At 51.8% G+C, this 13,391-nt stretch overlaps 1 protein-coding gene across 1 annotated transcript in view; it reads left to right on the top strand.

The window, feature by feature from the left end:
* The first annotated feature begins 1,214 nt into the window (after nucleotides 1–1,214).
* The window catches only part of ZCCHC14 (zinc finger CCHC-type containing 14), a 47,806-nt gene continuing 35,629 nt past the window's right edge, over nucleotides 1,215–13,391 (top strand). The window contains exon 1 of the mRNA XM_027977713.3: nucleotides 1,215–1,816. Coding sequence (XP_027833514.2) covers nucleotides 1,262–1,816 — 555 coding nt within the window. The 5' untranslated portion in view covers nucleotides 1,215–1,261. The remainder of the gene's footprint in view (nucleotides 1,817–13,391) is intronic.

The raw sequence follows: 13,391 nt of genomic DNA, 5'->3' as shown, positions 1-13,391 counted from the left end.
ACATCCCAGGGCAGGCCGGCCGCCTCAGGGATGCGGGCGCCGGGCCTTTGTGAGCTCACGACCTTCTCAAGGGCCCCCGGAGGCGGCCTGTGGTCACCCTCACTTTCAGGGGAAGCACCCGGGGCTCAGAGAGGCCAAGCCACTCGCCCAAGGTCACAAAGCTTCGCAGAAGCAGAGCGGGAATGGCGATGCGGGGGGCGGGGGAGGGGGTCTCCGGAGGCCCTCTCCCAGCGGCTTTTCGAAGACACCCGCTACCTCCCTATTGTGACGCTCAGTAATAAAACAGGAAGGCCGGACGCCCGGCTTTCAACCAGGACAATGCTCCACGCAAATCTGCGCGAACAAAAGCAACCATAAATCCGCCTCGGGTTTTCGGCCCACCCGGCCCCCGCCGGCCAATTGACTCTGTCGGCCGCCGCGGGGCGGGTCAGGGAGGTTCCAACGTGATCGACAGCCCTGGGGAGGCGTGGCCGCGGCAGGGGCGCATACGATTGGGAATCCGAAACAATCGCAGGCCGAGAAGGCGCAGCGCGGACCAATCAAAGGGAGGGGCGGGCTCGGCCGCCCGGCTTTCGTGAAAGGCCGCCTCCCCGCCCACTTTCGCCTCGTCGCGGCGCCCGTCAGCTGCGAACGCGGCGCTTGGCCCGGATTCGTCCGCGGCGCTGGAAGCAGAGGCGCGAGGCCGCTGCGAGTGCCGGCACAGATCCCTCCGCCGCCCGCTCCCGAGCCCTTTCCGAGCACCTCTCCCGAGCTGCAGCGGCCTCTGTCCCGGGTAACGGCCGTCTGCCCAGTGCGGCGGCGCGGCGGCATGGCCCGGGCGGCTCCGTCGGGGGGCGGCCCGCAGTGACAGACCCTGCGGCGCGGGGGGAAATGGGGGCGGCCGCCTCCCGGGCGACGACGACGACGACGACGAGGAGCAGCCGCCGCCGCCGCCGCGCACCGGCCGTCGCCGGGGACGGGCGCGGGCCAGGATCCCGCCCGTGAGCGGGGGGCCCGAGGCCGATCGTCGCCCCCGGCCGCCCCGGCCGCCCCGGGCCCCCCCGGCGCCCCGCGCGCGCCCGGCCGCCGGCCCCTGGCGGGGGTCTCGCCCGCGCCGCGCGCCCCCGGCCCCGGCGCGGCCCGCGGCGCCCGGCCGCCCTCGCCCTCGCCCGGCCCCGGCCGCACCCCCGCCCGCGCCCGCGCCCGCCCGCGCCCCCGGCCCCGGCCCCGGCCCCGGGCGGCGGCCCCCGGCCCCGCGTGGCGGCGCGGCGCGGGCGGCAGCATGGTGGAGAAGCGCTGCCCGCTGCAGAGGGACGGCGTGTACCGCTGGTTCTCGGAGCTGCCGTCGCCGCAGCGCGTGGAGTTCCTGTGCGGCCTGCTGGACCTGTGCATCCCGCTCGAGCTGCGCTTCCTCGGCTCGTGCCTGGAGGACCTGGCCCGCAAGGACTACCATTCGCTGCGCGACTCGGAGATCAAGGCCAACAACCCGGCCGACCTGGGCAGCCTCACCAACCTGACGGACGAGGTGGTGCGCAGCAAGCTGCTGGTGTCGCTGGCGCTGCTGGGCTCGGAGCAGCGCGAGGCGGCGGGTGTACTGTACCGCACGCTCACGCACATCGACTCCATCATCCACAACTACGGGCTGCAGCTCAACGAGGGCCGCACGGGCGATGAGTTCCTGCTGCTCTTCACCATGGCCTCCAACCACCCGGCCTTCAGCTTCCACCAGAAGCAGGTGCTGCGCCAGGAGCTCACGCAGATCCAGAGCAGCCTGAGCGGCGGCGGCGGCGGCCCCGGGGGCAAGAGCACGCTGCCCACCTGCCCGGCTTGCCACAAGGTGCGTACCTGCGCCCCAAGCCCCGACCCCAAACCCCCACCGGAACCTGACCTCACGCCTTGCTCCTCAAGCTTCCACATTACCGCAAACGCCTACCAGCGCCCGGAGCTTCCGCCCTAACCGTGTCCTCATCGACCCCCCCCACCACCCCAGCCTCCCACTCGCACCCCAAGGGTCCGCTCCGCACTTCACTCGTGTCCCACGCCTCTCCACCCGGCACCTCCAACCCCACCCTCACTTCAACTTGCCATCCCCACCTCGCACTCCGAACCCGCACCCCAGGACCCCGCCTGACCCCGCACGCCCTTTGGGGACCCGGGGGAGGGGGCTCCGGGATTGGGAAGAGCGCCCTGACCGAAGGCCGGCCAGGCCTTCGGTCCACGTCTTCCGCTGGAAGCGCGATAAGGCCTTTGTCCCCTTAATCAGGCTCTTGGGCGACAGATAACCGCTACACAGTGTGTCCTCTTGGTTCCTCCAAATCTGGTGTTTATTATCAGAAAAGGAAGCCGCTAGTGAGGTGGGAGGTGGAGATTAGAAGGTGCTGGAAGGGTAGAAGACGTTTGCAGGGTGCCGTGTGGGGCCCGAGGCCTAAGTGCCGGTATCCCCGGAGCGGTGGGGCCAGAGTCGCCCCGAGGAGGTTAGGGTCGGCGCGGGCCGCAGGCCGCCGTGGGCACGTGTCCGTGTGTGCGTGTACGTGAGTACACACGTGAGTGTGTGCATGTATGCGTGTGTATGGAGGGCATATGTGTATTTCTGAATGTGTTTCTGTGTCTGTGTTTATATTGCGTGTAAGAATCAGGCTACCGTAAGAGAAGGAAAAACGGGTTTGGAGCCTTGAACACCGGTGAGACAGTTACTTCTCGGTGACCCGCCTTCCTTTGTAGGAACGGATCCCAGACTGATGGGGAGCCGACTAGGACTAGTTAAAAGATCTGGTGTCTTCAAATTAAACAGGAAGGGCAGAGTGGTCATTCACATAGAAATGTGAACTTTTGTCTAAATGTTTCAAAACTATGTAAACACAAAGTGTTTGGAGCTCAAACTTATTTTTAGCAGCCCCCTGGGACCCTGTGCTAGGATTGTTCTCCAAGCAAAAGGATTTATCTGTGACCATGTGTGGTGTGTGTTTTTGTATTAAAACTGATTTTCTTTGGGAAGTGGAAGATTGCAGTCACACCGATAGTCTAAGTGCTTTCCTATGGCGGCTGAGTGTTCTAAACTAAAACTTTGATTCTCTGATTTGCTGGGGGTGGTTTTCAGCTGTCTTTCACTAGTGAATTGTGGCTTTTAATGACTTCCTTTGAGACGTGGTTGTGGTACCTACATTGGTTTTTAATCTGTCTTATCTCTTTTGAGATGGGCGCTACCTCTGAGGCTGTAGTCTCCTTTTTTAAGTGTGTGTTCAAATCCCACCCTAAAAATGTTCCTGCATTCACGGCAAAGGGAGGGCAGGGTCCTGGGAAAGGTGGCTGTCCCCAGGGAGCTCAGTAGGCTTTGGGGGTTCAGTCTTCCGCGGCCAGTTTCACCAGCCAGCCCTCTGCTCCTGTTCCTAAGCGCTGCCGCTGTCCGCGGCTGTTACTCCATTCGTAGTCAGCTCTTGAAGGGGGTTCTTTAGTGTGTACAGATGCCTCGCCTTATGAAAGCAGAAGATGGTGATGATTTTAACTTTGGGGCAGTGAGCTAACGCTGGAAAAAAAACAGGCAGTGAGCTAAAGCTAGAAAAAAAAAATCTTTGATAAGAGAGAGTTTTTGTCAAACCAGAACTACCCCTTGGATAAGGTTTGGGGGCTGATTCCCCTCCCCAATCCCCCCTACCTCCCCCCTCTGCTCGTCTGGCATGGGCTCAGAATTGACCGGCTGTGCGACCTTGACCAGAATCCCCTCTTCCTGGTGTTTTGGAGTAGATGGCCTTGTGGGCTTGTTTGGGGGTTCCATGACGTCCCCTGTGAGGTGCCCAGCAGATACACTGGGAGCTTCCTTTGCTGCCTTGTCGTCTTTGGCTTTCTTTAGAGGAGCACTGTGGTTTTTGTTTTTTGTTTTTTGTTTTTTGTTTTTTTTAATGATTTTGGCTGCAACACAGGGCTTGCAGGATCTTATTTCCCCTGCCAGGGATTGAACCCAGACCCCTGGCCATGAGAATGCCCAGTCCTAACCACTGGACTGCCAGGGAATTTTCTAGGAGCGCTAACTTAAGTAAGGCTTGTTGTTAGGGAGTGAAATATTTAGGTTTCAGAATGTTGGTGTTTCCTAAGTTGACTTTTGAATATGTAGTTACTTGGAGTTGGCATTGTTCATCTGTGGGGAATTGGAGAGAGCTGCCTGACCCTTGATAATGAAGTTATAGTGAATAACTTTGGGGGCTCTTGCTTCCATCTTTCAGAAACAGTCATGGTGTCTAGTTTCATCTGGACAATCTAAGCTCACTCACATTCATTTAACTTTCTGTTCCTTTGCTGATGTCTAGTGTATGCCTGACATTGATGCAAAACTCAGGTGAAATCTACCATGTAAGCCTTTGTCTTCTTAGTATCTCTTCAGTCTGACATTTAGGGCAGTCCTGAAAAAGCAGCCTGGTTAAATCTCTGTTTACATTTCTTTTTTAAGATGTTGTGTTTTGTTTTGAGCTCTCTGAGTTTGGAGACTTTGTGTCTTTTAGAGATAAAGATGATGGTTGTTTTTTATTCTTTATCCTGTTTAAAGAGAGACTTGCTAGTAATTAAATTTTCTAATGCAGTGGTTATTTCCAGCTGCTTCTCCAAAGTCTCACTGTGTTATTTGAAAATTCTTCTTTCTCCAAGGACTTGTAGAGGAAGTTTAAAAGTGTGAAGGATGTAAACTAGACATTTTAACTTTCAGAAAGGAAGGTGCTCATAGAACCTGGAGGGAGAGCAGGGTGGCTGGCTTCATGGTGCTCATAGCTGACGGCACTATAGGTATGTATTGCAAACTTGGTGATGGTAGCTGGTTTGCACTTGACACTGCCTCTGTCTTTCGTTTTATTTAATTATAAAGTCAGAGTTTTGGAAAGTGTTTACATTTATCCTTTGCTATCTTTTCTCTGTATAAATGATAAGGTGCTGTGGTATGTGCTTATTTTTTTAAATAACAGCTTTATTGAGATTTAATCCCTATATTGTGAAATTCACCCCTTGAAGGTGTGTGATGCAGTGTTTTTTCGTATATTCATAGAGTTGTGCAATCATCCCTGCTGTCTGATTCCAGAACATTTTCATCACCCCTAAAAGGAATCTGTGCCAGTTTGTATCACTTCCCATCCCCCCTCCCCTAGCCCTGAGAACTGTACTGCGTTCTGTCCTTGGGTTTGCCTGTTGTGGACACTTGATGTCAGCAGGGTTACAGTGTGTGGTCTCTGTGGCTGACTGCCTTCCCTCAGTGCACTGCTCTCAAGGGTCCCTCGGGTTGCATGGGGCCTGTGTCAGCACTTCCCTCCTTGTAGGTTGAGTGCTTTCCATTGTGTGGGTGGATATGCCCCGTTTTGTTTATCCCTCCATCAGTTGGTGGACAGGTGGATTGTTTCCGGTGCTTGTTTCTGAAGGACTCTTTTTCCTTCGTGGCTGGTAGACTCTTGTCTTAATCCCTTACACCTAACACCCACCCAGTCATCTCTGGAGTGTCGCCAACATTTGGCCGTCCCGAGGGACCTGACTCTCAAGACGGGAGTCCACCTGGCGGATGGCTGTGTAGCGCGCAGCACTGCCCTGCAGGTCTGGGCTTCCAGAGGAGCTGCGCTGAGAGGTGGCAGAGGCCACTCTGCTCTTGGGGCTGATGGCACGCTGTGAGCCCCTCCTGCCTTTGTGTCCGGAATCCTTGGGTCAGGAGCTTCACGGACCTACTGCGAGAGGGTGCGGAAACTGTTTTTAAAGTGCTTAGCGCAGGAGGGTGGCGGTTGGTGGTGGTCTTCTGGCCATGTGCCCTGGTCAAGCTCTGGAGCCCTCCGCTGTGGGATGAGCACCAGAGAGGCTTGGGGTCCACGCAGGTGCGGTGAATACACCTGCTAACAATCCCTCGCCCGAGGCGAGCAAGAGCTGACTTTGTCTCTGATTTTCCAAAAGTTTTTGGAAATCATTGCAGTTCTGAAGGGAGACACCGAGTAATTTGTCATGTGACCTAGAAGTGGCTTCCTCTGGTTTCTCCTTTAATCTTAAACCTGGTCTGCTGGAGCTGGGAGTCGTCTGAAACCACGAGAAGGGACTTTGCTTGGAGCCACTGTGCTTCCTGCTCAGGTTAAAGGAAGCGCTGTGCCTGGAAGGCCACTGCAGCTCCGCGGTCACGCTTGTTCCGGGCAGCCCACGTCCAAGGCCGCCCTTCAAGGCCGCTCCCAGCAAGTCTGACTTCCTTCAGTGCACTGCAGGAGGGGGTGTCCTGAGACAGATTGATTGGATTTTTTTTTTTTGGCCAGCTTTTGTAGGTCCCAAAGACTGTCCTCTTTTTATAGTGAAGTACATGGTATGGGAATTGAGCCATCTTGGTATGCAGTTTTCACTGCTTTCTTGCTGCTGGTGTGTTCATCACAGATGAAAACCCCTCGCCTCTTCTGTAGCTGTCGTCCTGCTGCTTTCCTGCTGTACCATGGCTCAGACTATGTGACACTTGGCCCTCAGGTTAAATTCAGGCCACTTACTTTGACATGAGGTAGTTTACACGTGCGTTGTTCAACTAGACAAACGTTTGTGTTCCTATTTCACATGTGTTCTGGGGTGTAGCTGTGGAAGCTGGAAGTTTCCTGTCCTGTTAGGATGTGATGAGCAATGGGGTGGCATCACTGATGCGAGTTAGAACGTAAGTGTAGATAAACATCAACATTTGCCTTGTTTCTGCAGTTTTTCATTATTTTTATTTAGTCTTTATTTTACCCATTTTCTCCTCAGTCCTGTATACTTTATTTCCCTTCTTTTGGATTGAGGACATTTTGGATGACTGTATTTTCCCAACAAATTCATGTGTGCATTTTACAGCTTCAGAGGAAGTGAGGAGAAGCGACCTGAGCTGGTCCAGCTTCTGTTTGTTGGTGGACTTGGTGACTGTTAACAAATAAAAAAGAAAATTTTTATTACATCTAGGAAAAGCAGTTTCTACTTAAGTATCCTTTTTCCTTGCCTTCGATGGGTTAAATTTTAGAAGAGATCCCTTGAATATCTTTTTTTTTTTTGAGAAACCCCCGCTCAGAATACTACTTCTCTCTAGTTTAAGCAAGAACTGTTGCTGCAGGTTCACTATTATTGAGTCTACAGATTATTGAGGACTTCCTGATTTTTTACGTTTACCCTTGACGTACATGGTTTAGAAATTCGTTTCCGCAGGAGAGTTTCTCCCTGTCTCCATAGCTGTTTTGTATGTGGCCCACTCTGTGTAGTGGCCTCTCTGTTTTACAGCTGCCCTGTAAGACTCAAACGTTATAGAAACACTTCTCTCAAAGTCAGAAGCAGTTGTTGAGAAGTGATAAAATATTTGATTAGTTCTGAAGCAGCTTGTTTTGTTTTGGGTCAGGAGGCCTGGAGTCATTTCGAGTGAAGAGAAGACAGACGCAGGACAGACCCTCTTTCCAGTAATTGCCGCCCTGGCGGCTCTCACTGGTGCAGAGTGTCACGTGTAGGAGGCAAGGCTGGCGGCGGGACCGAGGACTTGCCTGTGATGGGTCAGGGCTTGGGGTGGATGTTGTGCAGGTTTGTAGAAAAATCACTAGCCCTCAAAATGTCTTCCCTGTCCCCGTCCTATCCTTAATTGCTCCTTTCAGGGGCAGAGCTTTCCTTTCTGTCCCAGGAAGCCCCTCTGCCTCCGTCCTGGTCACATCTTTCTGTTTCCTCAGGGACACTGTTGGGTCACGTGCTGCACTCTGCCACTTCCTGTCCTCCCCACCTCCCCACACCAACCTTCGACCTTTGCTGTTTTCCCGCTTGACGCATCAGCACTTTGCTGGAGGCAGCAGAACCCTTCCTTGCACGTGAACCCTCGGCCATGCACTGTGGTCTCGTTCCTCTGTGGCCAGGTCTTGCTTTCCAGGGGGCACCCATTTTTAATAGTCTGGTGTGAAGTCTTCCAAGGTTCTAATGCCTATCTAAATATATACTTATGTATTCTTTGAAAACATAGTGTATACATAATTCAGTACAAATGGATCTCTCATCCACGCCGCTCTTCATGAGTGTGACTGAGTGTGCGCGCGCACATGTGCACACACACCCCCAGTGATCGAGGACACAGCAGCCTCCTTGGAATCAGTACTACTGCTCTGGGCCTGACTGTCAGCTATTCCTCAGCCTCCTGTAACCTGGCTTCTGCCCCCAGCCTCTTCAAGGAAAACAGTTTTAATTAAAGAGTACCCAGTAATCTTTTAAATTAAGAATATTTTAATAATGAGAGGTAAAAATAAATTGAAAAGCTACAAAAGAATATTCAGTGAACCATCCCCTTCTCCTCACTCCCCTGTCCCCCATGCACTTGGGGAAGGATACACAGAACATTTCAAGCTTCTGTTCCCTTACCTGAGTGTAGATACTTTTTATTTCACATTTTTAAAACAGGTTTATTTTTACCCAGGAACCCATGCAGTTCTGTTCCCCTCTTTTGTTTCTTGTAGAACCTTCCAGAAAGACTCTGTATTTATAGATAGATGACTGGTGCCTTACCACACGCACGGGTCTGTCCGTCGCTTGTGCCTCTTGGCGTCTTTCTTGATGAACATCATGTCGCCTGCAGAGCTGCTGCCCTGGGTCTCTGTTGATGGGCTTTGTTCCCATCTCACTACTACAGACCACCCTGTCACTTCCCTGTCCTGTGCGTGCCACCTGTGTGTGGCAGACAGCACGTGTGGCCTTTTATGTGTGGTAAGCGTGTCTGCAGAGGAGAAGCCTGGACGTGGGGTTGGCTGTGGCTCACATGGTCTGTGCTCCTGTGATTACTGGCGTGTTGCCGAGTTCATTTGTGGGATCCCCACAGAATGTGAGGAGGTGAGGAACACCGCTCAGTGTGGGGGCGCATGTTCAGGTGATCCATTTTATATATTTCTGTTGAGCTCTCTATAGTCTTTGCCCCCTCTCTGTTGGGTTATTGATCTTGTCTTTATTCTTTTTTAGGAGCTCTATAAGTTTCAAGGAAATTGTCCTTTTGTCTCTAATGAAAGTTTCAGGAATTTATTTTCCAGGTTTGGTTTTTTTCCCAAAAGACTCTGCCATGCAGTTTGGGCTTTTCCTTTTAATGTTGCCTTTGTCAGTCTCGCCTGGCTTCGGGGCGTTGTGTCGTAATTAGAAATGCAGTGTGCACTGTGCGTTGTACACATGACTGTACATGTGCATAGATTGTGCTCATAAAAATATAATGCATCGTACACAGCAGCCACTCCCTGTGGTGTGCTTATATGGAACTTGTGTGGTTTCTCATTTTGCATTTAACCAATCCATCTGGAATTTATTTGGTCTAAGGTACAAAGCTAGTTTTATATTTTCCAGATGACAGCCTAGCTGTCCCAGTGCCATTTGTTGAATAACGCACCCTCCCTCTCAGATTTGAAATGTGGCGTATTTCCGGGTATGTTTCAGTTCACTTCTGGACTGTCTTTTGGGTCTCACTGATGTCTCTATCCTGATGACCTGTGATTTGCCAGATTCACCCCTTATCTTTCTCATCTCATTTGTTCCCTGGGCTCTCTGCACTGTAAAATTCTCTGGGGGATGGTGTTTCGTTTTTTAAACAACTGTGGCTGCTGAGACTGCTCAGTTAAAGGGTCTGGGTGGGGCTTGGTTGGGGCTGCCTGGGAGCCCCTCCCACTTTATTCTCTGAGAACCCTCCCCCACCCCCAGCTTCCTCCCCTTGTTTGTGCCTTGGTTTCTGTTTCTCCTGCTTTCCTGCTCTTTTGATGATGGTATTCCTCCGACTCCTCTCTGCTCTTGTTACTTGATAATTCCTGACATTTCAGCTGTGGTCTGCCCTCTCTCTTATTCCCCCAACTCTAACCAGCTGCGACTGAGCTGTGGTCGGATGTTCCAGGGAGCTCGGGGTGTCCAGAGGCGAGGTCCTGTCTTCCATCTCTGACCGCTGAGCCGGCTCTGACCCGCCGGCCAGGATCCCGCACCGTTGGCAAGTCTGCCTGCTCTCTCATCTCCACAGTCACTGATCTCCACCGACAGGGTGACACGGCAGCCGGGTTGTGTTCTGTCTGTCGGTCTGTCCCTTGCTCCCCCTGTCCCCCACCTCTCCCTGAGGATCTTGGCATGATGGTTACATATACGGGACACTTGTTTGTAAGTGGATTGGGGTAATTTATGAGGGCGTCAGGGCACAGATCACAGTAGTCTTCTGGGAATAAGCACAGCCCTAGCCATGGGCAGCTCGACTTCATCCCGAGTCAGGAAGCAAGCGAGTGACAGCCTCCTTTTAGAATTAACTGTTGTCCTTAAGTCCACAAGAGACAACTTTAGAGCTTTTCTCCCTTGTTTTGTGATTAAATTTATAAACAGAAATTTTGGTGCCATATCTCTTTTTAGAAATAACAGTGACATATTCGGGTGCTGCCCTTAAGTGGGCTCTGGTCTAGGGTCCCCGACCTGGGTCTAGTGTGTGATGGTGCCCCGCTGACTGCAGCCCTCGGGTGTCGCAGCAGTGGCCCGGGAAGCTGCCCGTAGGGCTGGTGCTCTCTGGCCTGAGCTCCTAGCGTGGCGCGCGCCATCCCAGCGTGGCCACCTGCCCTCTGCCTGGCTGTGTGTCTTCAGCTCTGTCTATACTCAGTTCCTCGTGTTCATGCACCCCCTTTTCCCCTGAGCGCCCCCCAGATGCTCTGCTCTCAGAGTGGGCATCTGGCCCCACTGCTTGGCTCACACAGTCTATGAAGAAGCCTTCTTTGGCTCCTTCTGCCCTAGCCCTTACCATACTGTGTTGTAATAGGTTTCTTCACATTTTCATTCCCAAACTTTGATTATTGGAGGCAGAGACTGTGTCGTCATCTTTCAGTCCCAGAGGCTAGCGGTTCCTGCCTCCTGGTAGGGGGTCTGTGTCCTGAGCAGTGGAGGGACATGCCGGGGGTTTTCGAAAGGCCACCTGAGTGAACACATCATCTTCCTCAGTGCTTTTCTTTCCTGTGGGCCTATTAGTAACAGCCAATGGCTGTTTCTCTTATGTACTGTATAGATGCAGAGTCGAGTGAATTTTAACTTCTGTATCCTGCTTTTTTATTTTTCAAAAGCTGGCGTGCAAAAGCTTCTGTTGGGAGAAACTCTCTGAATTTGATGGTTTGGCTTTATATATACCTTGACAAAACTGAGTTGATGGACAAGTACACTGAGAGCTGGGAACAGAGGGTGTATTCTTCCAGTGCTCTGATGGGCTTGTCACCTGTAAAACTACACACGTGGGTCAGGTTGTCTCAGAGAGGAGTCTGTAGCTCTGAAAGTAAGACTGTTTGATTGTATTCCTTTAATGTTTGCAAAACTGTAAGTTGTGGTAAGCCTAGATATGTCAGTGTACTGTAGAATGGCAGGAAACCGAACGACTGTTACCATGCTAGTTGTTAGTTTATATTTCTGTTATACTTTAAACATTGACGTCGAATTCATCATGAGAAAGGAGCATTGTAGCATCATTTCTGATTATTTAGGACTTTTACATAAGAACCTCAATAGAATTACTAGAAAGAAATTGTATCCTCAGTTTTCTTACTGATTCACAGTGAATCTAATTAGAACATGTATTATGTAGGAACTACTTCTAGAAATATTATAGTCTAGACTAGAAAAAAAAAATAACTGAAAAGGAAAGAGAATTAATTTGTGGGGAAGAAAAACAGCCCCTCCTCCCATCACATTTGGGCATTTTAATAAAAATTAAAAGCTTGGGGATAATGGTAACAACCTATCTGTATGACAGTTAATTAAGTGAATGAGATACTTTGATGTGGGTTGCTGGGGCCATGTGGGGGAGTGTGTGGTGAAAATAGCCTACAGTGGATGCCCCATCTGTCCTGGGCTGTGACCCCACTGGACGCAGCACTCCCCGGGCCCCTGCTTCCCCGGGGAGGACCGAGCTTCTCCTATCACCAGCTTCCTGACCTCTGTTCTGGTGTGCTAACTTTGCAGATGGGAATTTTCTGAAAAGGCTTGTTTGTGTGGGTCTTTTCCTTGACTAGTTACGAAGCTCAGGAGCCATGTGCTGTTAATACTTGTGTTGGGGAGGCTGAGTTACCAATTGCAGTGATTTTTTTTCCTTTCAGAATAGGTGTCAGCTCACAGGGCTCCTACCGAGACACATCCCCAGGGCCTGCTTCACTGGTGCTTCTGAGCCTTTGATATGTCCTCGTCCTCTTTTCCAGCTGGGGGTCTGGCTCACCCCCAGCATCTGTGGGCGCCTGTTCTGCCCGTTGCGGATGCCCCAGTGTTCTGGGCTGATTCTGTGTCGTGGCTCGCGCCCCAGGGCATCGTGCAGCACCCCCGGGAACGCGTGCTGTTCTGTGAGGCTTGTGTCAGGTGCAGCCCGCTTCACTTACTATGACTAAACACTGAGCCAGGTTCTTAAAGAATACCCCAATATTGATGCGTCCTTCTGGCCAGGATGTGCACGATACCGGTGTTGTGCATACTGTGCCCTTCTCGTTGGAAGGGCTGAGGGTGAAAATAGCCTGTGGCGGATACCCTGTCTGTGTCTTTGGCTGTGATGTTCTGGAAAGAAACTACTGGAATGGATCTTGCATGCCGAGGGGAGCAGCTTCCACCAGGACACCGGTCACGTGACTTACGTTTTTCCTGAAGGGGAGGGCTATCTTCCTGAATGTATTTTGCATTTCAAACAGAGTCGCTTTCAGAGTTTATAGAGATGGGGGTTTGTTCCCACCTGGTGTGCCTTTTGAACTTGTGCATTTAATAACATTTCTCTGTGACCCCTTGCATCACTGTGTTCTTCACCGCTAACATTGTGCCTTTCTCTCCAAACCTCTGTTTTGAATACTCCCCAGCCCCACCTTAAATTTCCTGCCTATCAGCTGCTCAGTTCCAGGAGAATACACCTGAGCTGTTAGGTCGTTTAAAACAAAGCTCTGAGTGAGAGTTGGTAGTGCGCTCAGATGAAGCCTGCTCTGCACCTCGGCCATGTCGCCAGCCTGGACCGTGGTGGCTTGCTGCGAGGTGACAGGCTCCAGGCGCTCCCCCACTGCCCTCCCTTCCTGCCAGGCTCTGGTTTAATCGTAGGCTGTGGGGTGGCCTGGAGCCGAAGTTGTGAGCTTTTTGGGGCACACGGTGGGGCCGGGTGCGCCGTGGGCCTGTACCTCCCAGGGCTGCTTGTGAAGAACTTGGCTCCAGAGTTGCTTTGCTAGAACTCGTCTAGTTACGTACTTGGTACCTCGTGCTGAGATTTTTGAGCGGTAATCATTTTTTTTCTCCCATCTTTTCTCTCTTTTTAATGAGCAGAGCTCTAGGGTAAGGAATATTAAAAGGAATGTTTTTATGTGGAAAACGGTTTTTGGTTAGCTCTGGCTTTCACTTGTCCTAAGTCAGCAAATAGCTTTCACTATTAAACTATCTATTTTCTTGTTCTGGTTTTTTAGAGACACGTAATCACTGCTTTAGTAAAATGC

This window comes from Ovis aries, chromosome 14 (genome assembly GCF_016772045.2).
Source record: "Ovis aries strain OAR_USU_Benz2616 breed Rambouillet chromosome 14, ARS-UI_Ramb_v3.0, whole genome shotgun sequence".
Lineage (NCBI taxonomy): Eukaryota > Metazoa > Chordata > Mammalia > Artiodactyla > Bovidae > Ovis > Ovis aries.
This window is presented reverse-complemented; position numbering and strand designations above follow the sequence as displayed.